The sequence below is a fragment of the Piliocolobus tephrosceles genome, chromosome 6 (genome assembly GCF_002776525.5).
Source record: "Piliocolobus tephrosceles isolate RC106 chromosome 6, ASM277652v3, whole genome shotgun sequence".
NCBI classification, from domain to species: domain Eukaryota; kingdom Metazoa; phylum Chordata; class Mammalia; order Primates; family Cercopithecidae; genus Piliocolobus; species Piliocolobus tephrosceles.
The window spans coordinates 145301049-145327170 of NC_045439.1; the positions used below are offsets into that span (position 1 = coordinate 145301049).

The 26122-nt window shown below is 37.4% G+C and overlaps 1 protein-coding gene across 7 annotated transcripts in view; it reads right to left on the reverse strand.

The window, feature by feature from the left end:
- Window positions 1–26122, reverse strand: part of MYO9A (myosin IXA) — a 312565-nt gene that overhangs the window by 209392 nt on the left and 77051 nt on the right. For all 7 annotated transcript variants that reach the window (XM_031935820.1, XM_023220687.2, XM_023220686.2 and 4 more), the window contains exons 3-6: window positions 15987–16081; window positions 11649–11711; window positions 5254–5353; window positions 3080–3136 (exon numbers count right to left, since the gene is read on the reverse strand). In XM_031935820.1, the coding sequence (XP_031791680.1) occupies window positions 3080–3136; window positions 5254–5353; window positions 11649–11711; window positions 15987–16081 (315 nt within the window). The remainder of the gene's footprint in view (window positions 1–3079; window positions 3137–5253; window positions 5354–11648; window positions 11712–15986; window positions 16082–26122) is intronic.

Here is a 26122-nt window from a genome sequence, read left to right on the forward strand (position 1 = left end):
CTCGTGATCCACCCACCTCAGCCTCCCAAAATGCTGGGATTACAGGCGTAAGCCACCGCGCCCAGCCTCAGATCAGCTTTAAGGTACAGTGGCAGACATCAGCCAACATATTACCAGTATTTAATTCATTCTTCATATTTTATAATTGAGGAAACAAAGGTTGAGATGTTATCAATAATAAAAATAAAAAGACATTTAATAGATTATTACCACTTGAAGAGGGGACATTAGCACTTATTAAATATTCTTCTACATGTCAGTCACCATGAGAGTTACTGAAACCTCAAAACACAAGGAGATAATTATATATACATTTACAGACAAGAAAAGAGATTCACAGGTTAAATAACTTTCCAAAGGTTAAAAAAAAAAAAAATCTTATGAATAACAGGGCTGGCCAAACCAAAATCTATGTAGTTCCAAATCCCCTGCTCTCTCCCATGCAACACTGCTGTTTGTGCTTATTTAATAGGATAACCCTTAAATGGAACTAAATCACCATACAAGGGCAACAACAGGTCCCTTGTAAAAAGCAATTTTCTAACTACACATCTCCTTGGGACCATTTATACAATTCCACGAAATACGTAAGTAATGTAAGTACAACAGAACAGTCCTCAATCCTCTCTACCTATGATGCTAGTCACGTAAGTTTTAATAACTCACAGGGAAACAAAGTTTAGTTTGTCCCCAAATATATTATGAGGAAGAGCTAACAGGAAAGAATAAAAGATCCTCTGACTGCTTGCTTTTATTAATTAACATAAGAAAAACAATCAGAAATTAAATTTCAAACTATAATAGATATTCAAACACAATAAATGGATAATGGTGACGAAAGTATTATTAAGAGAAGAGGAGATTATGGCTACAAAGTTCTTCTAAAGGGAAAGATGGGTAATGAAGACTTAAATGGCGGCAACAGCATTCCACTATGCACTTACTAAGGATTATGTACTCTATCAAGTTCTTTACATGCACAACTTTAAGACTCACAAAACTTAAAGACCATTATTAACCCCTAAAATAAATGATACTGGAAAATAAACCAGCCAATATTCATGTTAGGTCATTCTGCTTCAGAGCACAAATCCTTTTTTTTGAAACAGTCTTGCTGTGTCACCCAGGCTGCAGTGTAACGGTGTGATCTTGTCTCGCTGTAGCCTCAACCTCCTGGGCTCAAGCAATCTGCCTGCCTCAGCCTCCTGAGTAGCTGGAACTACAGGCGTGTATCACTATACCTGGCTTAAATTTTTGGAGAGATAGGGTATCGCCTTGTTGCTCAGGCTAGTCTCAAACTCCTAGTCTCAAGCAATTCTCTCACCTCAGCTTCTAAAAGTGTTGAATTATAGGCGTGAGCCACTACTCTCGGCCCCCAAATTCTTAAGTATTACTTAGACTACCTCTGAAAAGAGCGGATCAGTTCACAGCTTCACTGTAAGCTCAGAACAGATGATCTCTTCTATTTGCAGTATGTGTTTGCAGTCCCCTACCTGCTTTCCAAAGAGGCATGGTCATTTGGTGTAGTACGTGAAAAAGGAAAAGGGGGAGCTTCTTAAGAATGGTAAAACAACTTAAATGTTTTCTGTTAAAATATATCAGAATCTATAAATTTAAATGTCAAGTGTTTTTTTCCCCCAAAATGTTAAATCTAAACTTCAAAATTACTTGGTTACATAATAGTAATACAATTAAAATTTCTCTAAAAAAAATTATTATCCATGTATACTGATCCTTCTCACCTGTGAAATAGGCTAGTTCTGCAATTAGTAAAGTTTATAAACATGCAGCACGAATCAAAGTTGTGGTTCTTTAAAGCAAGGACTAAGAAATGTTTTCAGAAAGAATATTTAATAAATTAATTCATTAGTTAATTAATAGATATAGGAAGATTAGTGTGTGTTTTCAGCCTTTTTAGAACTAAATTGAAAACTTAAAAAAAATTTTTGTGTTCTTTTTATAGTTACAAGCTTGTCATAAAATATAACAAATAAAGCTAAATTTAGCTGGGCATGGTGGCTCATGCCTATAATCCCAGCACTTTGACAGGCCAAGGCAAGAGAATCACTTGAGCCCAGAGGTTCAAGACCAGCCTGGACAACATAGTGAGACTCTGTCTCTAATTTAAATATATACTTATTAAAATATAATAATACAATTTCTAAAAAATTAAAGCAAAATTTACCTATTCACTCTATATTACATCATGTATCCCCTTAAATCACTCAATTTAAAACAGAAAATAGGCTAGGCATAGTGGCTCATACCTGTAATCCCAGCACTTTGGGTGGCCAAGGTGGGCAGATCACTTGAGGCCACGAGCTCAAGACCAGCCTGGCCAATATGGCGAAACCCCATCTCTACTAAAAATAGAAAAATTAACGGGGTCTGGTGGCGCACGCCTGTAATCCCAGCTACTTGGGAGGCTGAGGCATGAGAATCACTAGAACCCAGGAGATGGAGGTTGCAGGGAGCCAAGATCATGTCACTGTACTCCAGTAATAGCGTGAGACTCTGTCTCAAAAAATAAAAATTAAAAAAAAATTTATTTATAGGAATTTCAATACTTATTTTTGGATAATTTTATTAAGGCTACAGACTCTTGCTACTGGGAAAAAAAATCAAAAAAAAATTCATGCATTCATTATGTGTAAAGATTGTTGACATATAAAACATAAAGGATGCAATTTTTTGAAATAAACAATAATTATTACTCGTATGTGGGTAATGAAACTACTAAAAAATAAAAGGAGAAAAAAACTATAGTTCATACAAATCCACAGCAATGCTGAAGAATCAGGAATATAATCAATTTAATGTTTGTCAAAATAAATATTGAATGTGGACTAAGTCTTAATGACCAGAAAATATCCAAAAAAAAGTAAATTAACTGGTTTTAAATCAACAAATTATACAGATATAAATCAATCATTCAAAAGAAATGAAACACTGATTTATCTTCCTTCCTAGGATTATTTGTATTTCAGCTGATTTGCATTCTAAATCTTCAGATGGATGCAAATGAGCAATGTGAAGACCCTTTGACAGGAACACAGAATATTTAGGTACTTGTACTGACCGGCTCAGAGTCATAGCAATAATCATCCCAGCTCTGTCTGAGGGGTTTCTTTGTTATCTGAAAGTAAGGCAGATTAGTTAGGTAGAAGTAATGGTTATTATAATTTTCTAATGATCTCTTAGATGTGGTGTGCAGGTAGTACTGCTGCTATCCCTTGAAAAGTTATTTTGCATAGCAGCATAAAACAAGAAATAATGAAGCAAATTTTCACATTCTGGGAGACTGTATACTATACTACCCAACTCATATATACCATAGGCTCCAGTGACTGTTATTTATATAAACTGAGTCCCATATCCTATGAATACTGACATTATGACAGAAATATATTATGGTCATTAATTACAAAAAGATCTGAAAGAACAGCAAAATTCCAGAGTTCTCTAATACTAACAACTATCAGCTCATTTATGAGATCATTACTTTATAAAAAAGAAAATCTTTTTTTTTTTTTTTTTTTTTTGAGACAGAGTCTCGCTCTGTCGCCCAGGCTAGAGTGCAGTGGCCAGATCGCGGCTCACTGCAAGCTCCGCCTCCCGGGTTTACGCTATTCTCCTGCCTCAACCTCCCGAGTAGCTGGGACTACAGGCGCCCGCCACCTTGCCCGGCTAGTTTTTTGTATTTTTTAGTAGAGATGGGGTTTCACCGTGTTAGCCAGGATGGTCTCGATCTCCTGACCTCGTGATCCGCCTGTCTCGGCCTCCCAAAGTGCTGGGATTACAGGCTTGAGCCACCACGCCCGGCAAAAGAAAATCTTTAATCACCCAAATATAATGCAAATAGTTTAAACTGGGGAGGAAAAAACTCAGAAGCTGAATTAGCAAATATTTTTGAAAAGCTACTTAATTCTATCCATAAAAATTAATAATATTGTATCAGAAATTGATACTTTAAATAACTTGGAATTCTCAATATATTAATACAAAGTCATTAGTTTATATTAATATATGCAGTTTCAAAATTAAGAAATAACAGTTAATGCAACACACTGTATATCTTGGGGAAAGCCAGAGGTATAACTTTCTTTTTTTTTTTTTTTTTTTTTTTTTGTGAGACAGAGTCTCACTCTGTCACCCAGGCTGGAGTGCAGTGGCATGATCTTGGCTCACTGCAACCTCTGCCTCCCGAGTTGAAGCGATCTCGTGCCTTAGCCTCCCAAGTGGCTGAGATTATAGGCGTGCGCCACCACACCCAGCGAATTTTTTTGTATTTTTTAGCAGAGACAAGGTTTCACGATGTTGGCCAGGCTGGTCTCGAACTCCTGATCTCAGGTCTCAGGTGATTCAACCGCCTCAGCCTCCCAAAGTACTGGGATTACAGGTGTGAGTCACTGCACTCAGCCAAAGATATGACTTTCATAACCCTAAATATATACTGCTATCTTTGAACCATCATCAGTGTCAATTTGCTTACAAAACCTTCATAAGGATTTTTTTTAACTGTCATAAAGGAATTTCTTTCCATAGACATTACATCTTGCCTCCAACAACGGAAAAATAAGGGGAGACAATCTATTATTTAAATGATCTATTGTTTGTTTTACTAATTCCATTAATGCTGGCTGTAAAATTTTTGTTATTATGAGAAATAATAAAATTGGTAAAGTTAATGTAATGAAAAGTGAGAATTACTCCTTAATGTGGAAGTTTAGGGATGAATTTTGAGTTTTGAGGAAAGATCCAAATTCTCTAAGTCATTTGCCTTTGAACAGTCATACTCTAAGTCAGTTTCACAGTATCATGCAAAGACGTATGTGTATGAGACTTCAAAACATGCAAATTAGGTTTCAAGTAATCCTTAGCAAAGGACAAGAATTAATCATTAGTAACATTTAATATCCTGGGGTTGTAAAAGGCAAATCACTTTAGTAAAAGTAAAGCATTTTTCTAATAGAGTAGAAGTATCAATAAACAGCTTATTGTTTTTTTTTTCCCAAAGAATTTCCCAGCAAACGAAAAGCACATACATTATCTGAGCTTTTAACATTTATATGAGGATGATAATTACCCTCAAATTTGAGAACTGCATCACATAAATTTGTAGAGTACACGTATCAAAATGCTAGCTAATATCCATTTGTAGATTTGGGAAAGAAAGTACTAGAAAAAAGACACTTTTCAAGCATTGAATTTAATACTGCCCTATACTTCAAAATGCTTTCTATGAACTCTCACCTGATTGAGATAATGATATTCCTCTGGTTGCTTAAGATGGAATGCTGATCTCTCGTCTTCACTTGCTCCTGCCAGGAGGTAATAGAATACATGATAGTTCCTGTGGGAAACAAAGAAGTACAGTTTTATAACGTGTGATTTATGGTTATCATTTAACAGGGGGAGGGGGGAAGCAAACAGTAATTAGTAAAATGTATCAGCTTTGCTTCATTTTTTAACATAAATGTGATAAATTCAGCATTTAAGTACTCCTAAAAATTGAATGATGTTTTGGGTGTGGAATACAAGAGAGAGGGATGAAGGCAGCAAAATTAACAAAGTTAGGACCTCTGAAAATTTTCTTCTCCATAAAACCAATGAGAAATCTGGCAAATCTGTCATAATTAACCTTTTCAGAACTGTGGAAACTAATCGAAAGCTTGCAACAACCCAGAGAGTGTTTACTCAACAAAAAGAGCCAAATCTCAATTAAAAATGGCTTTATAGTGTTTTTAACTTGCCCTATTCCATCCCCTTGAAAACCAACAGCCTGCAAACTTGGAGATCAGAAGCCTGGCAGCTACCAGAAAGGTCTGAACAGGGTCTGGGCTTGTTCAAAGCCTCATTCCCTAAGAAATACCATTATTTGAACTGTATGGTGGGTCCCTGTAAGCAGCCATATTCACGACTGACTCTACGAGATTCATTCAGACTTCACATCGTGCAAAGATCTTTTCCCCAGAGGCATCCATAGAAACTGAGGCTGAACAGCCTACTTCCTAAAGCAGTAGATCAAAGTTGGGGCAAACAATAGGCTAACCAAGAAACTTAAAAGGAAAAGCTGGTGAATGTGATCTTCATACTGGCTTTGAAAATCTCCAATAAATTTCCTAGGAATCTAGAAGGCCATATGCGTGCAGAACCCTGTGGGCATGCCCAGGGTTGTATGTGCTCTCAGAAAAAAACAGATTAAATATAAACTCTCACCTCCAGTTAACTCTGAACCTCCGCACAAGCAGAAAATAAAGGCTAAGGTAGATTTGTAAAATACCTAGCTGAGTGTTGAAGGCATGGAACAATACATATAGAGAGCCCTGTGGCAAAGAGTGAGAGACTTGCTTATTGTTTCCACGCATTTAAATAAATCTCTGTCAAGTTATTACCTGACAAGTAAGTTAAATAAGCAGATACTTCAACAGCCACACTCAAAAAAGAATATCGACTTTATAAAATTAGTTCAGAAAAGTCACAAACAGTAGGAATAAAAACAACCATCAAACCCTGGTAAGAAGAGGACTCATTTCTAGAGTTGCTACATTATATTATTTTAAAAATCCAATTTTTCAGCCGAGTGTGGTGGCCACACCTATAATCCCAGCACTTTGGGAGGCCAAGGTGGGCAGATCACAAGGTTAAGAGATGGAGACCATCCTGGCCAACATGGTGAAACCCTGTCTCTACTAAAAATACAAAAATTAGCTGGACATGGTGACATGCGCCTGTAGTCCCAGCAACTCGGGAGGCTGAGGCAGGAGAATCACCTGAACCCAGGAGGCGGAGGTTGCAGTGAGCCGAGATTGCACCACTGCACTCCAGCCTGGTGATAGAGCGAGACTGTCTCAAAAAAAAAAAAAAAAAAATCCAATTTTTCTTTTGAGACAGCATATCTGTCACCCAGGTTGGAGTGTAGTGGCATGCTCATGACTCACCGCAGCCTCGACCTCCTAGGCCCAAGTGATTCTCCCACTTCAGTCTCCCTACTAGCTGAGACCACAGGTGTGCACCACCAAACCTGGCTAATTTTTGTATTTTTTGTAGAGACAAGAGTTTCCCCATGTTGCCTAGGCTGGTCTCGGAAGTCATGGGGGCTCAGGTGATCTACCCATCTTGGCCTCCCAAAGTGCTGGGATTACAGGCATGAGTCACTACACCCAGCCAAAAAAATCCAGTTTTCAACAACAACAAAAATTATAAGGCATGCAAAGAAAGAAGACAGTATAGCCGATACAAAGTAGAAAAAGTATTAATAACTGTCCCTGAAAAAACCCAGACATTAGACTTACAAGATTTTAATCAGCTATTTTAAATGTGTTCAATGAACTAAAGAAAGTCACATTTAATGAACTAAAGAAAAGTATAAGAACACTATCTCACCAAATAGAGACTAATATACAGGACTCATAAGAAATTAATCAAAAAAGAAGTCTGGAGTTGAAAAATATAACTGAAATGAAAAAGTATCTAGAGGAGCTTAACAGCAAATATGAGCAGGTAGAAGAAAGAACCAGTGAACCTGAAGAAAGAATCAACAAACATGAAGACAGGTTAACCAACTCTCCTCTAAAGAACACAAGAAAAAAAACGGAGAATAAGAAACAAGGTTTCAGAGACCTGTGGGACACCATTAAAAAGACTCCCATGGGGGGCACAGTGCCTCATGTCTATAATCCCAGCACTTTGGGAGGCAGAGGTGGGTGGATCACCTGAGGTCAGGAGTTCCGAGGCCAGCCTGGCCAACATGGTGAAACCCCGTATCTACTAAAATTACAAAAAAAAAAAAGCTGGGCATGGTGACAGGCACTTGTAATCCCAGCTACTCAGGAGGCTGAAGCAGGAGAACCACTTGAACCCGGGAGGCAAAGGTGTAAGCTGAGATCTCACCATTGCACTCCAGCCTAGGCAACAAGAATGAAACTCTTGTCTCAAAAAAAAAAAAAAAAAAACACAAAAGAAGAGAAAGAAAAAAAGACTCCTATACATACTAGGAGTTCTAAAAGGAGAAATAAGAAAGGGACATAAAGAATACTTGAAAAAACAATTGCCAAAATCTCTCTCCAAATGTGACAGAAAACATTAATCTGCACATCCAAGAAACTCAATGAACTCTAGAAAGTATAAACTCAAAGAAATCCACATTTTGACAAACCAAAATTCTTGAAAGGCAAAGACAAAGAATTTTGAAAGCACCAAGAGAGAAACTCCTCATCAAGAAATCCTAATATAAGATTAACAGCTGATTTCTCATCAGGAACCATGGCAGATGGATAACGTATTCAAAATGTTTAAAGGGAAAAAAAAATGTCAATCAAGAAGTATATATCCAGGAAAAATAAAGAAGAAATTAGAACACTGCCAGATAAACAAACTTGGACTTCACAGCTACAGATGGGCCTTACAAGAAATACTAAAGGCAATTCAGTTTTCTGACTGAAATAAAAGGATACTAGACAAGATTCAATTAAACATGAAGAAATAAAGAACAATGGCAAACATAAAAGACAGTATAAATTAATTAACTCATTGATTGATTGACAGGATCTCACTCTGTTGCCCATGCTGGAGGGTAGTGGCACAATCTCAGCTCACTGCAACCTCTATCTCGTTTCAAGTGATCCTCTTACCTTGGCTTCCCAAGTAGCTGGGACTCCGGCGTGCACCACCACACCCGGCTAATTTTTGTAGAGATAAGGTTTTGCCATGTTGTCTAGGCTGGTCTCGAATTCCTGGCCTCAAGTGATCTGCCCCCCTTGGCTTCCCCAAAGTGCTGGGATTACAGGCAGGAGCCACTGCACCTGGCCTATTTTTTATTTATAACACTTTTTTCCTATTAAACTTGAAAAATTACATAAAGCAGTAATTACAAATGTGCTGATGGATGTACCACCATAAAGAAGTAATTTGCATAACAATTACAGGACAAAGGAGCAAGAAAGGAATAGAGCAACATACAAGCAAAGTTTGTTATATACTATCAAAATTAAGTTGTCAGTATTCCAAACGACATTGTTATAAGTTAAGATTTTAACTACAATACCCGGGGTAACCAATAAGTATATAAAAAATAATAAAAAGAAATGCCAATGAAATTAAAATGGTACACTAGAAAGCATTTATTTAATGCAAAAGAAGGCAGGCATAGAAGAACAGAAGAACAAAAAAAATTGTTAACACATATGGAGAACAAACAGCAAAATGGTATTAATAATCCTACCTTATCAATAATTACATTAAGTATAAGTAGATTAAACACTCTATTCTAAAGGTAGATAAACGGCAGAATGGATAAAAACAAAATGTATGGTCCAACTACATACTGTTTACAAGAGACAAGCTTTAGATTCAAAGACACAAATAGGTTAAAAATAAAAATATGAGGAAAAAAGATATCATCAAGCAATATCCAAAAGCAAGCTAGAGAATACCAGATAAAACAATAATTACTAATTATTACTAATACCATGTAAAATAAAGTTAAAGACCAAACTTGTTCCTAGGGACAAAGAAGGCCACCTTATAATGACACAAGGGCCAATCCATCAAGAAGATATAACAATTTAAAAAATATATATGTCTAAGAACAGAGCCCAAAAAAATGTTGAGCGAAAAGAACTTTTTTTTTTTTGAGATGGAGTGTCGCACTGACACCCAGACTGGAGTGCAGTGGTGAGACCTCAGCTCACTGCAACCTCCACCTTCCAGGTTCAGGTGATTCTCCTGACTCAGCCTCCCGAGTAGCTAGAAATACAGGTGCATGCAACCACACCTGGCTAGTTTTTGTACTTTTAGTTTCACCATGTTAGCCAGGCTAGTCTAAAACTCCTCATCTCAAATGATCCACCTGCCTTGGTTTCCCAAAGTGCTGGGATTACAGGAGTAAGACAGTGCATCCGGCCACAAAAAGAACTTGATATAACTAAGAGAAGAAGTACACAATTCAACAATAATACTGAAAGACTGCAATACTCCACTTTCAATATTGAAGAAAGTAATCAGAAGATGAACAAGAAAAAGAGGACTTCAAAATTACTATATACCAATTAGACCTAACACATGTTTATAGAACACTCCAGCCAACATAAGGAGGATATGTTTTTTCAAGTCCACAGGGAGTATCCTCCAGGGTAGACCATGTGTAGTCTACTACAAAACAAGTCCCAATAATTTAAGGAGATTGAAATCATACAACTACTCCAAACACTTTGCAGTGAAATGAGAAATCACATTTCCAAAATACAAATACATGGAAATTTGACAACATATTCCTAAGTAACCAGTGGGTTAAAGAAGTCACAAGCAAAATTATAAAACACTCCAAGATGCACAAAAACGAAACACTACACCAATACTTGGAAAACAGCTGAAGCAGTCCTTAGAGGGGCTTTATAACTGTAAACCCATATAAAAAAGATCACAAATCTATAACCTAACCATCCACCTTAAGAAACTAGAAAAAAAAAAGGCAAACTAAACCCAAAGCAAGCAGAATAAAGGAAATAATAAGCATCAGAGCAGAAATAAATGAAATAGGAAATAGGAAAAGGAAAGAGAGAACATCAATGAAACTAAAGATTGGTTATTTGAAAAGATCTTCAAAATTAAACTTTTATCTAAACTGATGAGACAGACACAGAGAGAAACAGAGAATCAAATTCAGGAATGAATGAAAGAGGAACATTACTACCAATCTTACATAAACAAAAAAGACTGTAAGTGATACTATAAAACAAGTTTTTGGCATCAAATTAGACAACCTAGATGAAATGTACAAATTCCTGGAAAGATAAAAACTACCAAATCTGACTACAGATGAAACAAAAAATCTGAACAGATCTATAATAACTGAAGTGTTTGAATTAATAATCAAAACTCACACAAATAAAAGTCAGAACCAGATGGCTTTGCTGGTGAATTCTACCAAACGTTTAAAGAATTAACCCAATCCTTCACAAACTCTTCTAGAGAATTGGTTTGTGAAAACTGGATCTTCACCTCTCATTCTCCAAAACCAAGGAAATAAGAGTTATATCCCCTTATTTCATCATCATTAAAATGTGTTAGAAAAAGTTACTAATAGTTTTCCATCTGTAAAATGGGAATAAATAAACAAGAAGCAGAGAAGTTAAGTGAGATGCCCAAGGCATATCCAATATTTGAATGTAGGTCAAACCCTCTCTTAACCAAATCTCACTGCAGGATGAAACAAATCATTAATTTACTTCTCTATCTTATTTCTCCATCTGAAGGATACCACATATATCATCTCTAAAGACCTGTATACCTCAAGTAATACAATCAAATTAAGAGCTTTATTGAAAATTTTGTTCTCAAGTTAGAAAAAGAACACTAAGCAAATGGGAGAAAAGTCCCGAGGTACACTGCTCACCAAGAGGAATGAGGAACAACTGAGAAACTGCTTACTTGTTCTGACAGTTTGCAATAGCTCTATATACCAAATAAAGATCTCCTAGCAGCCTCTGAAAAACTGCAAAGTTCTGCCCATGACAGAAATAGCAATTATGCATAAAGCTATGCATGACGTAAACTGAATTAAGGGTCATAATACACAAAGACCTTAAAAGTCAATCTGCATGATACAAATGTTAACTTCACCTAATTACACAAATAAAAATACATACCGTTCATTATGCTCTTGATAAACGAGTCTGGACTTCTCCAGTAGGTATTTTTCAACATAGGCACTACAAGAAAAATAAAATTGGTTGATATAAATAATAAAGTTTAATATAAGATAGACAAACATTTGGAGACAGTGTAGAAGTATAAAGAATACTATCCAGATAATTTCAAAATATTCACCATTGGCCGGGCGAGGTGGCTCACACCTGTAATCCCAGCACTTTGGGAGGTCGAGGCGAGAGGATCACCTGAGGTTAGGAGTTCAAGACCAGCCTGGCCGATATGGTGAAAGCCCATCTCTTAATAAAATACACAAATTAGCCAGGCATGGTGGCAGGCACCTGTAATCCCAGTTACTCAGGAGACTGAGGCAGAAGAATTATTTGAGCCTGAAAGGCAGAAGTTGCAGTGAACCAAGATTACGCCACTGCACTCCAGCCTGGGTGACAGAGTGAGAATCTGTCTCAAAAAAAAATACATGCATACATACATATATATATACTATTATAATTGTGTTATGGGTACTGTTAGTGTTATCCATGTTAAATTCATATGGTCATGAGTCTTTTTTCTTTCAGTAAAGCAAAATACAATAAGACGTTTAAAACACAGTACAAAAGATCCCCGAAGACAGACTCTACATTATTTCTAAGCTACTGTACCACTACACATTCTTCCAAACATACTTTGGCCAGACTACTACATAAGCCTCAAAGATATGCATAGTTTCTTTTTATATATTTATGCTATTGTCACAGCCTAAAATCAATTTATTATATAATGATTTACTCCATAGTTATTTATTCGGCACTATATCAAGCACAAGGAATATGGAAATAAGTGATCTTACAAACTAATGAGAAAGTATGTAATCTAGCAGCTATCATACTGATTTGATAGGGCCTATTATAGAGCAATGACCAGGATATTATGCATACACAAAGAGAGACACCTGAGATTCAATCCAAGAAGGAAAAAGGATATAAAGAAGAATTCCCATGGATATTGAGTACACAGCACAGAGTAAACATTCATTACATATATCTGGTGAAAGAGTGACTGGGTAAATCAATTCAAAATCTGAAGGATTAACAAGAAGGAAAAGAGAACTGCCTTTATGTAAGGTTATAAAGAAAGGAGGGTACACATACCAACAAAACAATTAGTCATGTATCACTTAACTATGGAGGTACGTTCTGAGAAATGCATCATTAGACAATTTTGTTGTTTGTCAGCATCACAGAGTGCACTGATACAAACTTGATAGTATAGCCTACTACACACCTATGCCTTATGTTATAGCCTATTACTCCTAGGTTACATACCTATACAGCATGTTACTTCACTGAATACTATACGCAACTGTAACACAATGGTAAGTATTTGTGTATTTAAAAATAGAAAAGGTACAGTACAAATATGGTATTAAAATCTCATAGGACTACCACAGTATATGTGGTCCATCATCTACTGAAACATCACTGGTGTATGACCCAAGTTAAGTATGACTAAAGAATGAGATAGGCGGATGGACTAGGATCAAGAGCTAATATACTATATGCCAGAAGAATGAACTTTATCCTGAAAGTAATGAGGAATTAAACATCAATTGTACGTCTTTTTTTTCTCTTTATCCAGATTGTGCCCTCCAAGTCTTTAAAACTTCTTACCCAAATGGGTGCAATCAGCTAAGATCTTACTGGAAAGGGGTTCTGAATCGGAATCTGAAATGTAAAAGCTTTAGATTACTGAATTCAAATTATTAGGACAAACCTCTTAGGGGGCAGAATCTGACTCTTAAGCTGTGTTTCTCCCAGTTGCCTACCACCACATGCTATATGCTTCAGTCACTCACAAACACAGAATGCCTCAAAGATTCCATTCACTCCTGACTGCACTGCTCACTGTCTTCCTCCCACTTCCAATTCCCTAGTCTATTCCCAGTCTCTGTCCAGTAAATTGCATTCCTTCATTATTATAAAGCTCAAATGTGGGTTCTTTGAAAATCCATTGCCACTACCACCACCAATAATTAAAATTTCTTTCTCTGAATTACCATTGCCATTTCCAGTCTAAATTACCAAAACAGGCTCTTACCTGTCTAAAATGGCAGAAAGGAAATTAACATGAACTAGTATGTTAAATCCTCACAATCACCTTGCATGGCAAATATTACTGCCCCTATTTTACAAGTATAGAAACTGATGCTGAAAGATATTAAGATCACACAACTAGTAAAAAGCATAACTTTTAACTCAGGTCTGTTTTAACTACAAAGGCTCTCTTTTTCAACTATAGTAGCCCCCTTCCACTTTATCCATGGGAGATACATTCCAAGATGCCAACCACAAATAATACCAAACCCACATATATATTCCATTCTACATACTACATATCTATATACTACATATATATATATATGGCTTTTTTCCTCAAATTTTTTTTTTGTAGAAGGAGTCTTGCTCTGTCACCCAGACGATCACAGCTCACTGCAAACTCCACCTCCTGGGTTCAAGTGATTCTCCCACCTCAGCCTCCTGAACAGCTGGGTTCACAGGCACATGCCACCACACCTGGCTAATTTCTGTATTTTTAGTAGAGATGGGGTTTTACCATGTTGGCCAGGTGAGTCTCTAACTCCTGACCTCAAATGATTTGCTTGCCTCAGCCTCCCAAAGTGCTGAAATTATAGGGGTGCCTGGCCTGAGTTTTTTTTTTTCCTGTACATACATGCCTATGACAAAGTTTAATTTATAAATTAGGCACAGAAGACAGGGGTCACCAACCCCCAGGGCATGGACTCATAGTGGTTGGCCTGTTAGGAACCGGGCTACACAGCAGGAGGTGAGCGGCCAGCAGCTGAGCAAAGCTGAGCTCCACCTCCTGTCAGCTCAGCAGTGGCATTAGATTCTCATAGGAATGTCAACCCTATTGTGAACTGCACATGCGAGGGATCTAGGCTGCACACTCCTTATGAGAATTTAATGATATATGTAACACGCTTGAATCATTCCGAAACCATTCCTCCATCCCCCAGTCTGTGGAAAAACTGTCTTCGACGAAACCAGTCCCTGGCACCAAAAAGGCTGAGGACCACTGCAATAAGAGATTAATAATAACTAATAATAAAATAAAACAAGTGGGCTGGGCACAGTGGCTCATGCCTGAAGTCCAAGATTAGCCTGGCCAACACAGTGAAACACCGTCTCTCCAAAAAATACAAAAATTAACCGGGTATGGTGGTACACGCCTGTAGTCTCAGCTACTCTAGAGGCTGAGGCGGGAGAATCACTTGAACCCGGGAGGAGGAGATTGTAGTGAGCCAAGATTGCACCACTGCACTCCAGCCTGGGCGATTGAGACCCTTCTCAAAATAAATAAATAATAGAACAATTATAACAATACACTGTAATAAAATGTATGTGCATGTGGTCTCTGTCTGAAAACATCTTACTGTACTATACTCAACTATCTTTGGGTAACTGAAACTGCATAAAGAAACCACAGGTAAGGGTGGTGGTAGGGGGAGTTTAAAGGGATACGTAAGAATTTGCTGTACTTTTCCTCTTATTTTTGCTGTGAAGCTACCACTGCTCTAAAAAATAAAGTCTATTTAAAAAAAAAACTATAAAGAATATTGCTCACACAACCAGAGGACTCTGAACAGACTATATAGTAAGAAACTATATTGCAACAAAATTGTATTTCTTGAATAATATGGTTATATAGAAAAATGTAGATTAGAAAATACCAACTTACTTGAAAACAATTTTTTTTTAAATTTTTTTTTGAGAGACAGAGTCTCGCTCTGTCATCCAGAATGGAGGAGTAGAATGGCATAATCTCAGCTCACTGCAGCCTCCACCTCCCAGGTTCAAGAGATTCTCCTGTCTCAGTTTCCTAAGTAGCTGGGACTACAGGCTTGCACTACCATGCCCGGCTAATTTTTGTGTTGGTCAGGCTGGTCTTGAACTCCTGACCTCAGGTGATCCACCCACCTCAGCCTCCCAAAGTGCTAGGATTACAGGCATGAGCCACCATGCCCGGCCTTGAAAACAATTTTTTAAAAGAGCAAATGTATGCATAATATACAGAAAGCAAATGCAACACACTGACTACAATTAACAAATCTAGGTTAAGGGTATGAGCGACTGTTACATTAGTCTTAAAATTTTTCTGAGGTTTGAACTTTTCCAAAAGAAAAAAAAAGTTGACAGGGAAGAATTTTAATGTTGACATCAATGTCTGGGAATGAAATAATACATAGTTTATAAAAGGGTAAAGACAAAAATTAAAACATGCTCCGAAGCCTACGCCTGCTAAGTAGCAGTACTTACCCAAGTACAGTGCCTGTTTCCTGGTAATTTACTTGAATAAACTTCCCAAAACGACTTGAATTGTTATTATGAGCTGTCTTTGCATTTCCAAAGGCCTGTCAAAATAAATAATTCTCATTAGTTTCACTTAAAAAAACTTTTTTTTTTTTGGAGGGGGGATTAAGTCAGCTGCTTAGGTCAGCTCAGAGACAAAATGCTAAAGAGATAGTAAAAGGGCAATTTGCTTTTACGTTCAGACTCATTTACGGTTCAGGTAAAATTTTTTAAAAAAGCAATTAACAACTGAAAGAAGACCAAGTAGATTTTATTTTCTGCTATTCAGTAAAATAAACCATAATTGTATGTTATGTTATTTATGTACTTTGGAGACAGTCTCGCTGTCACCTAGGCTGGAGTGCAGTGGTGTGATCTCAACTCACTGCAACCTCTGCCTTCTGGGTTCAAGCAATTCTCCTGCCTCAGCCTCCCGAGTAGCTGGGACTACAGGCCCACGCTGCCACACCTGACTAATTTTTTGTATTTTAGTAGAGATGGGGTTTCAATGTGTTGCCCTGGCTGGTATGGAACCCCTGAGCTCAGGCAATCTGCCTGCCTCAGCCTCCCAAAGTGCTAGGATTACAGGTGTGAGCCACTGCGCCCAGCCAAAATAAATTATAATTTTAAAAACTTAATGTTCTTTACAGTTTGGATTTCTCTTTCACATTCCAAAGCCCCCCTAAAAAAAGTCTTAATATATTTATACTTTTACTTTTTTTAAAATTTGCTAAACTGAAGTAACAAGGAGTTAGGAAAATAATAATTACATCAAAATAATTACAATTTTAGAATGGAATAAATGAAATGAAATTCCAGTACATAACGTACTATACTTTATTATGCCTATTTAAAACAAAGCTAGAGTACTCATTACAAAAGAATAAGAACTATAAACTTCCTAAATTGTCACCCAAAGTATGTACCTAGGAATGGAATACTGGCCAGGAATAAAAGTAAATAAATGATATCAACAAACACTATGCTAAGCACAAGAAACCAGGCACAAAGTACATATCATATAATCTATTTACATGAAATTCTAGAAACGGCAAAACAAGAGTAACAGGAAGCACATCAGTGGTTATCTGGGAATCTGGGTGGAACTGAGAAATATCTACAAAGGGGCACAATGGGTGATAAAGATAATCTACAGTTCAATTCTATGATGGTGGTTACATGGATATATACATTTATCAAGATTCACTGAGCTGTACACTTTAAATGTGTACATTATATTGTAAGTTATATAGCTCAATATAGCTCAATGAAATTTAACATTTAAATGTTTTGAAAAAAAGGAAGCCACTGCCCTAGCCTGAGCATTCACATTATATTTGAAGAAACAAAACTAGAAAAGACACAGAGATGATTCATTGCAGAGCTTTTTTCTTCTCCTATAATAATCTCATGGGAATGGCATGCCCTCTAACTCCAAAATCCTAAAGTAGCCATTTACTGAACACCTCCCTAAATGCAAAGCTGTTTGTGCTAAACTGTAACTGTACAGAGCACATATACATAGACACACGCACACATACAAGACATGGAGAGGAGGTCAACGAAGCTCATGCCCCAGCAACTACATCTGTACTCAAGTAGTCATCATATCATGGTCCTGAGACCAAAAACATCAGCATCTCCTGAAAATTTGTTAGAAATTCAAATTCTTGGGTCCCTCACAAAACTATTAAATGAGAAACTCTGAGGATAAGGTCCAGCAATCTGTGCTTATTATAAACCCCCTTCGAGTGGTTCAGATGTAAGCCAAAGTCTGACAACCACCGCTCTAGTTATCATGCATGCATTTAAATTTCTGTGAAATTACATTTTACTATGTCTTAAGAAATTATTCTATAATGATAACAGCAAATGCAAAGATTCACAAAAATCTCCAGATTTTTATGCTTAGATAAAAATTATGTTTAGATTATACCGTACCTTAGTAAGTCATGGAAAAGAGCCCAGGCTCTCAACCATCACCAAACCATCTGCAAACTATATACACAAAAAGCTTGACATTGCTGCATTCTGAATGCCTAGAATAGTTTGTCCATTCTGTTTTTTCCCTTTCCACCATAGAAAGTTTTTTACAAGGAATTTAGAAAAACCACATAGCACAGATTAATAAAATGTAGAAACAGAAACATAAATTTCATCAAAGAAATACTCATTTAAATGTCAAATGCATTACATTTTGATAAAACTTAAAAAATAAACCGTGGGCGTGGAGATACAAAATATGGATGTGTGATGTACTACTCCTATTTTCATATATGCCACTTCTGATTCTGCCCAAGGCTACAATGTCAACAGCCAATCAGAAGCTTTACCTGTTACTTAACCTGTGATTGCAACACAACTTTTATCACTACATAAAGTCATTTAGGGCCATTTTGAGAGGTAGGCTTGCAATAGATACTTCACCAAATAAGTTATATGGATGGCAAATAAGCATGAGAAAGCATGTTCAACATTACCAGCTATTACAGAAATTCAGTCAAGACCGTAATGAGATACTACTACACAACTATTAGAATGGCTAAAATAATCAACAAAAATTGACAATGCCAAGTTGCTGCTGAGGATGCAGAGGAACTGGAACACTCATACAGTGCTGGTGGATATGCAAAATGGTAGAGCAACTCTGGAAGACAATCTAACAAAATGTAAAACATTCACAGAAAGTTAAACACACTCTTAACAATATGACCCAGCAATACCACTCCTGGCTGTTTACTATTGAGAAATACAAATTTATACATACATACACATCAAAGCACAAACATTATCATCAGCTTTGTGACAGTCAAAGCTTGAAAACAACCAAATGTCCATCAACAAATGAAGGATTTAACAAACTGATTCATCCACATAACGGAATATTACTCAGAAGTAAAATAAACTGCCATATTTTAACAACTTGGATGAATTTCAAAGATACAACACTGAATGAGAGAAATCAGTCTCAAAACTTTACATGTGGTGGTTCACATGTATAATCCCAGCAATTTGGGAGGCCAAGGTGGGAGAACTGCTTGAAGTCAGGAGTTTAAGACCATCCTGGGCAACATAGAGAGAACTCATCTCTACAAAAAGTTTTTAAAAATTAGACCTGCATGGTGGCACACGCCTGTAATCTCAGCTAATCTGGAGGCTGAGGTGGGAAGATCACTTGACTGAGCCTGGAAGGTTGAGGCAGCAGTGAGCTGTGACTGTACCAGTGCACTCCAGCCAGGGTGACAGCCTGAAACCCGGGTCTCAAAAAAATAAAAAACTTTACATACTATAGGACTCTATTTATATGACATTCTCAAAAACAAAAACAGCAGCAATGGAGAGCAGACAAGTGATTCCCATGAGTCAGGAAAGTATGGCAGGGCAGAGGGTATGAAGATAAGGAGTATCAGAAGAGTTTTACGGAGTAATGAAACTATTCTGTATCAAAATTGTACACAGATGGTTATAAAAATTAATGTTTTAAAATTCATAGAATTTTAATATAAGATTACTTATTTCAAAAAAACTTAACTCCTCAAAACAGTCATTCAAAATAGAAGGCATAAAAAATACAATTTCAGATATACAAAGTTGAAAATATTCATCACAAGCTAACCTGCACTAAAAGAAACATTAAGAAGTCCTTTGAGCAGAAGGAAAATGGTATCATATTAAAACATGGATCTATATAAGGAAGGAAGAACAGCAGAAATGGCTGCCCTATGAGTAAATACAAAAAATATTTTTTAGTACTTAAATCTTTTGAAAAGATCATTGAGAGTGAGATTAGCAAAAATGGCAGAGTAAGGACCTTTAAACATCCTCTCCTTCATAAAAGGCACAAGAACGCTGGCAAAAATTGTCAAACTCAAATTTTTAAGAACTCTGGAAATTAACGAAAGGATTGCAAGAACCCTTTGCAGTGGCATTTAATCAAGAAAAAACAGCTGAGTCTTGGTTAGGAAAATCAGGCATTTTAACTTGTGCTATTACTACTCCTTTCTCTCTAGCTCCACGCTGAAGAGAAAAACCAACATCCTACAATGATGAGGTTTTTTAAAAGACACCCAAGAAGCCACTTCAACAGGGATGGAACTCATCCAAACTCCAGTTCCCCAAGAAAATCATCACAATTTGACTTATCTGACATTTCCCTGGAAAAATTCACAAAGGAGTTCTCTCTTTGTGTGTATCTCTTAGTGTGTATGTTTTGTTTTGTTTTGTTTTGTTTTTTTTGAGACAAGATCTCACTCTGTCGCCTGGAGTGCAGTGGTGCTATAACGGCTCACTATAGCCTCCACCTGCAGGACTTAAGCAATCCTCCCACCTCAGCTTCCTGAGTAGCTGGGACTACACACAGCCATGCACCACCACACCCAGCTAATTTTTGTATTCTTCTGTAGAGATGGCGGGCAGAGGGGAGTCTCCCCATGTTGTCCAGGCTGGTCTTGAATTCCTGGGCTCACGCGATCCACCTACCTCTGCCTCCCAAAGTGCTGGGATTACAGGCATGAGCCATGGTGCCTGCCCCCCAACCCTACTTTTTTTTTGCAACAGGGTCTCACTCTGTCAACCCAGACTGGAGTGCAGTGGTGCCATAAGGACTTTCTTGACCTTACTTGGAAATCACTTGCTGAAAACAGCCTCTTCACACTCCCGATTGCACCCACCCACCATCACTATGTGTGTTTGTCAAAAACAATCAGAAGCAATTGTTTAAACACTGTAACTGCTTAAGGTGGCAATAACAGAATGCGGCAAAAAAAAAAAAACCAAACAACTTAAAAGGAAAAGCTGGTGAATGGTGAATAATATGTACAAAGGGGACTTTGAAAACATCTGAAATATTCACAGGCAGGAGACCTGTGTTTTGAACTTGAGGTTCTTTGTAAGCAGGAAGTAAAAGGTAAGGCAGAGCTGATAACCGCTTGGCTGAGTACTGAAGGGGTGAACCAACAAGCACATAGAACCTCACAGTAAAGACTGGAAGCCTTAACTTCAAGGCATTTAAGGAAATCCAAGTCTAATCATAACCACTATAACTGAGTACAGTTTTTGATGATCTCATGCACAAAAATATAACAGACTTTACAAAATTAGTTCAGAGAAGTCATGAAACAAGCAAACAACAGTAAAATAAAAACCACCACAAACCTTGGGAAAATCTCATTTTGAGATGCAACATTATTATTATTTAAAAATGTCTAGTTTTCACCAAAAAATTAAGAGACATGCAAAAAAAATACAAAAGTATGGGCATGGGAAAATGAAAAATAGCAATAAGCAGCAACTATTCCTGATAAAGCCCAGATATTGGACTTACTAGGCAAAAGCTATCAGCTTTTTTTGTTTTTTGTTTTTTTTTCTGAGACAGGGTCTCACTCTATCACTCAGGCTGGAGTGCAAAGGCACCATCACAGCTCAGTGGAGCCTCAACCTCCTGAGCTCAAGCAATTCTCTGATTTCAGCCTCCCAACTCAGCTTCCTCAGTAGCTGGGACTATAGGTGCACACCAACACATCCAGCTAATTATTTTTCCATTTTTTTGTAGAGACAGGGTCTCACCCATGTTGCCTAGACTGGTCCTGAACTCCCGGGCTCAAGTGATCCACTCACTCTCCTTGGCCTCCCAAAGTGCTGGGATTACAGGCATGAGCCACCACACCTGGCCAAAATACAGAATTCTTAAATGCACAAAAAATATCCACCAAGAAAGACCATGTTCTGGGCCATAAGTCTCAATAAACTTAAAAGAGTTCAAGCTATACAACAGTGTGATTTAACCAGGCCAAAATACAGAATTCTTAAATGCACAAAAAATATCCATCATGAAAGACCATGTTCTGGGCCACAAGTTTCAATAACTTTAAAAGAGTTCAAGTTATATAACACAGTGTTATCTAACCACAAAAGAATTAAATTATAAATCAAGAACAGGGGACAGAATCTCAGAGGGCAGGATTGGGGTACAGCAAGATCTGGAACAGATCCACAGATCCACTGACTGCTCCCCCACACACAAAAGTACACCACTTTAACAACTACACACACAAAAAAAGCACCTTCATGAGAACCAAAAAACCACTGAGTGGGGTAAAAGCAAACAGCCATCTTAGACTAAAATGGAAGCCATGTACTGAGAATGGCAGAGTCACAAAGAAGAGGCCCATGCCCATCACTGCACAATCAACCAGATCGGCCCAAGACTGATACCATGTGTATTATGATGTGAGGGAAATAAGAGTCTATCCTCTTTAATCCCTTATTGTTTTGACCTTTGTTACAGCAACCTAATGTTTGTACAAAAGGGCTTTCATTTCTTACTTCATTCGTTTCTGCATTGAACGTTTTATAGCATGTATAATTAGTTTAATAACTTAAAATATATACATAATCTATATATGTTTATTTACCTATAAGTAAAAATACAGATATAAGTAGGGATATGTGTTTATATATAGGGAGAGTGAAATCCAAATTTATCTATATAGTCTATACAGAGGTTAGATAGATATAACGTGCAGTGGGCCAAAGATAAAGACTTCAGATTTTGGTTTTCTGATACATCAAAATATTTCAAATTATTTACACCTTCCTGAAAATTAAATTCACAAATCTTTATTGAGAACTGGTTATGTAAAAGAAACTAAAGTGACACATATAAGTATGTCATTGTTTTAGAAAGTACTATATTCACTCATGAGCAGCAAATTAATTTCAACAAAACAATACCATCCATACTTTTCCAGTAATACTATTAATCTAAAGTTCACTGATTTGAAGTTTCATTTGTACTTAATTTGGTAAAATCTGTTTTGCTTTATAGCTGTAAACAAACTTTAAGGAAAAAAATTTAAATACAGTGGTATATTTGTACATTTTTCAGTGTCTTTAAAATTTTTGTTTATATACATTTATAATAAAATAATTAGGTTTCAAAAAAAAAGATAGTATTTAAATATTTACAAACTAAACACAAATCTAAGCAACCCACGGTTCAAAGAAGAAATCAGACCAGGCACAGTGGCTCATGTCTGTAATCCTGGCACTTTGGGAGGCCGAGGTGGGTGAATCATCTGAGGTCAGGAGTTCAAGACCAGCCTGGCCAACATGGAGAAACCCCATCTCTACTAAAGACACAAAAATTAGCTGGGCCTGGTGGCACACACCTATAGTCCCAGCTACTCAAGAGGCTGAGACAGGAGAATCACTTGATCCCAGCAAGTGGAGGTTGCTGTGAGCTGAGATCACGCCACTGCACTCCAGCCCAGGCAACAGAGCAAGATTCTGTCTCAAAAAAAAAGAGGGGGGGGGATGGGGGGATCTGTCTCTGCTGTTCTGCGTCCTCCACCTTGGGAGTCTCTGGTGACTCTGTCACAGCCTCCGTTGCCCTGTGATCTCCAGGTCCTGGGAGATGCACAGCTAAGATGCCAGGACATCCTGGAAGCTGGGAAATGACCCTGAATCTGCAGCAGCAACCTGGTCTCTCCATCACCCTAGGCTTGTGGACCACCAATCATAACCTCATCCACCTGCATGGACACACTAATATGTCAGAACATAGCCCTGACTGGGCCATCTAGCTCCAAACGGTCATCCAACTAGAAGCCTTGGACAAAGGACACTAGGAACTAGCTGGGAACCTGTAGATAGGCCTCTAGGAAGATCTGACTGCTGTTTTTCCAAAACAGTGGCCCCTGTCAGCAGGAGGCAGTTAAAATCAGTCTTCATCCTTATCCTTATCCTTATTCTAATGGCACTTAGATGCACGTTTTTAGAGGGGAGAATAAGATAACCAAGTTAACAAAAGGTTCCAGGAGAATCTCCAACCAACGCGCATACTAGGAAGACAGGGTGAAGACTTGTGAAGTCTATGCCATTTGTAGCGGGGAGGAGCCTGGCCTCTCCTGTTTCTGTGTGAAGACCTGGGATCAAATCAGTGAGGTGGACAGTCTGTTAGCAGGACTTCATCTCACTTTGCTGAGTTGTTTTTCTTTTTCATTCAATAATTTTACTCCTCACCCTTCTATGTGTCTGCGAGCCTAATCTTTCCTGGTCATGTGACAAGAACCCAGTATTTTCCGTTTTTTTGAGATGGAGTCTTACTCTGTTGCTCAGGCTGGAGTGCAATGGCATGATGTTGGCTCACTGCAATCTCTGCCTCCCAAAGAACCCAGTATTTTCTACAACAATATTTTATACATTTCTTTCTACACTGATTATATAATTATGGCTTTACAGCAGGAAACAAAAAAATAAAGAATGTCACAAAAAAAGAAATCAAAAGGGAAATTATCAAATGTTTTAAACTAAATAAAAATGAAAACACAATATATCAGAATTTGTGGGATAGCAGTACAAGCAGTACCTAGGAAAGAATTTACAGCACTAAATAAATATATTAGAAAAGAAGAATGATCTAAAATTAATGACCTCAGAGATCATACTAAAAACTTTAAAAGCCTGTAATTCTAGCACTTTGGGATGCCAAAGCAGGTGGATCACTTGAGCCTGTGAGCTCAAAACCAGCCTGGGCAACATGGTAAAACTCTGTCTCTACAAAAAATACAAAAATAAGGCAGGCGTGGTGGTACATGCCTGTAATACCACCTACTTGGGAAGCTGAGGTGGGAGAATTGCTTAAGCCAAGGAGGTCAAGGCTCCCATTTATTCGCAGGGTTTTATGGCTACAGCATATTCTTCACTCATTGCACACATGACAGATACCTGTACATCTTCACCTGCATTGTATTTTCCTTGTATTTATTTGCCTACTTTACCTTCTGGCAGTTTAAGATCCTCAGGAACTTCATCGGTTTCTGTCGGCAGGGGAAGGCAACTATCTTGAATGTGTATCAGTTGATAATCGTGTCTGAATATTTGGAACACCCATGTTGTGAACAGAAGGACAAATATCTTTTTTTTTTTTTTTTTTGCCCATGAAAATAGCAATTCCAACAAGGTGAACCTTGGCATGACCATGTTTTCCAGTTTTGGTGACATCTTCACTATTTTGCACGGTTTTCCTTTGAACACCATGAAGCCACTTTTGCGCAAGGTCGAGCACTACATAGGGTAAGTGCTGGAAGCCCCAGCATCTCCAGTAGTTAAATCAGTTTCGTACACCATGGTGAGCTGGGGAGATGGTAGTTTTTCCGTGGGAACTTTCAGCAGGCAAAGAGTGTCTTTCATACCAGCATGGGTCCCCTACAGCTGCAGAGCCAGCAGCAGCGGTGGTAGCCGCAGCAGTTCCCAATAAGGGAATATTATATAAAACTTTATGACAATAAATATGGTAACTTAGATTAAGCAAATTTCTTGAAAGATACAAACTACCAAAGCTTACAAAAAAAAAAAAAAGGTAATATGAATAATTCTGTATCTACTTTAAAAATTGAAGCCTTGTCTAAAATTCTCCCACAAAAAACACCAGGTCCAGATGGCTTCATTAATGAATTCCAACACTGACAGTAAAAAAAAAAAAAAAAAAAAAAAGTCAGTTCTGCACAACTCTTCCAAAAATATGAGGAGAAAAGACTTCCCAATTCTTCCTATGAGACTTGATAGTTCTATCAATGCAAAAGATAGAATGCAAAAAAAAAAAAAAAAGACATTAAAGAAAACAGTGTTAGGCATGATGGTGCATGCCTGTAATCTCAACTACTTGGAAGGCTGAAGCAGGAGAATCACTGAAGCCCAGGAGATTGAGACCAGCCTGGGCAACAGAGTGGGATCCACTCTCAAAAAAATCTGTTTTAATGAGAAAGAAAACAATGTCTCTCATGATGTAATTCACATTAACAAAGTTTAAAAAAAAAAAATCTCAGTAAGACACAGAAATAACACGTGACAGAATGAATTTTTATATCCATTTCTGAAAAAAGCTCTAGACAAGCTAGAAATAGAAGGGATCAAGCTCAATTTGATACAGAATTTACACAAAACCAACAGCTATCATTATAACTTAATGGCTAAAGACTAAATGTTTTCCCCTAAGATTAGAAACGAGACAAGGATGTTGCTTTCAACCACCTCTATTCAACATTATACTGGAGTAGCCAGTGAAATCAAGCAAGAAAAAAAAAAAAAAAAAAAGACATCCA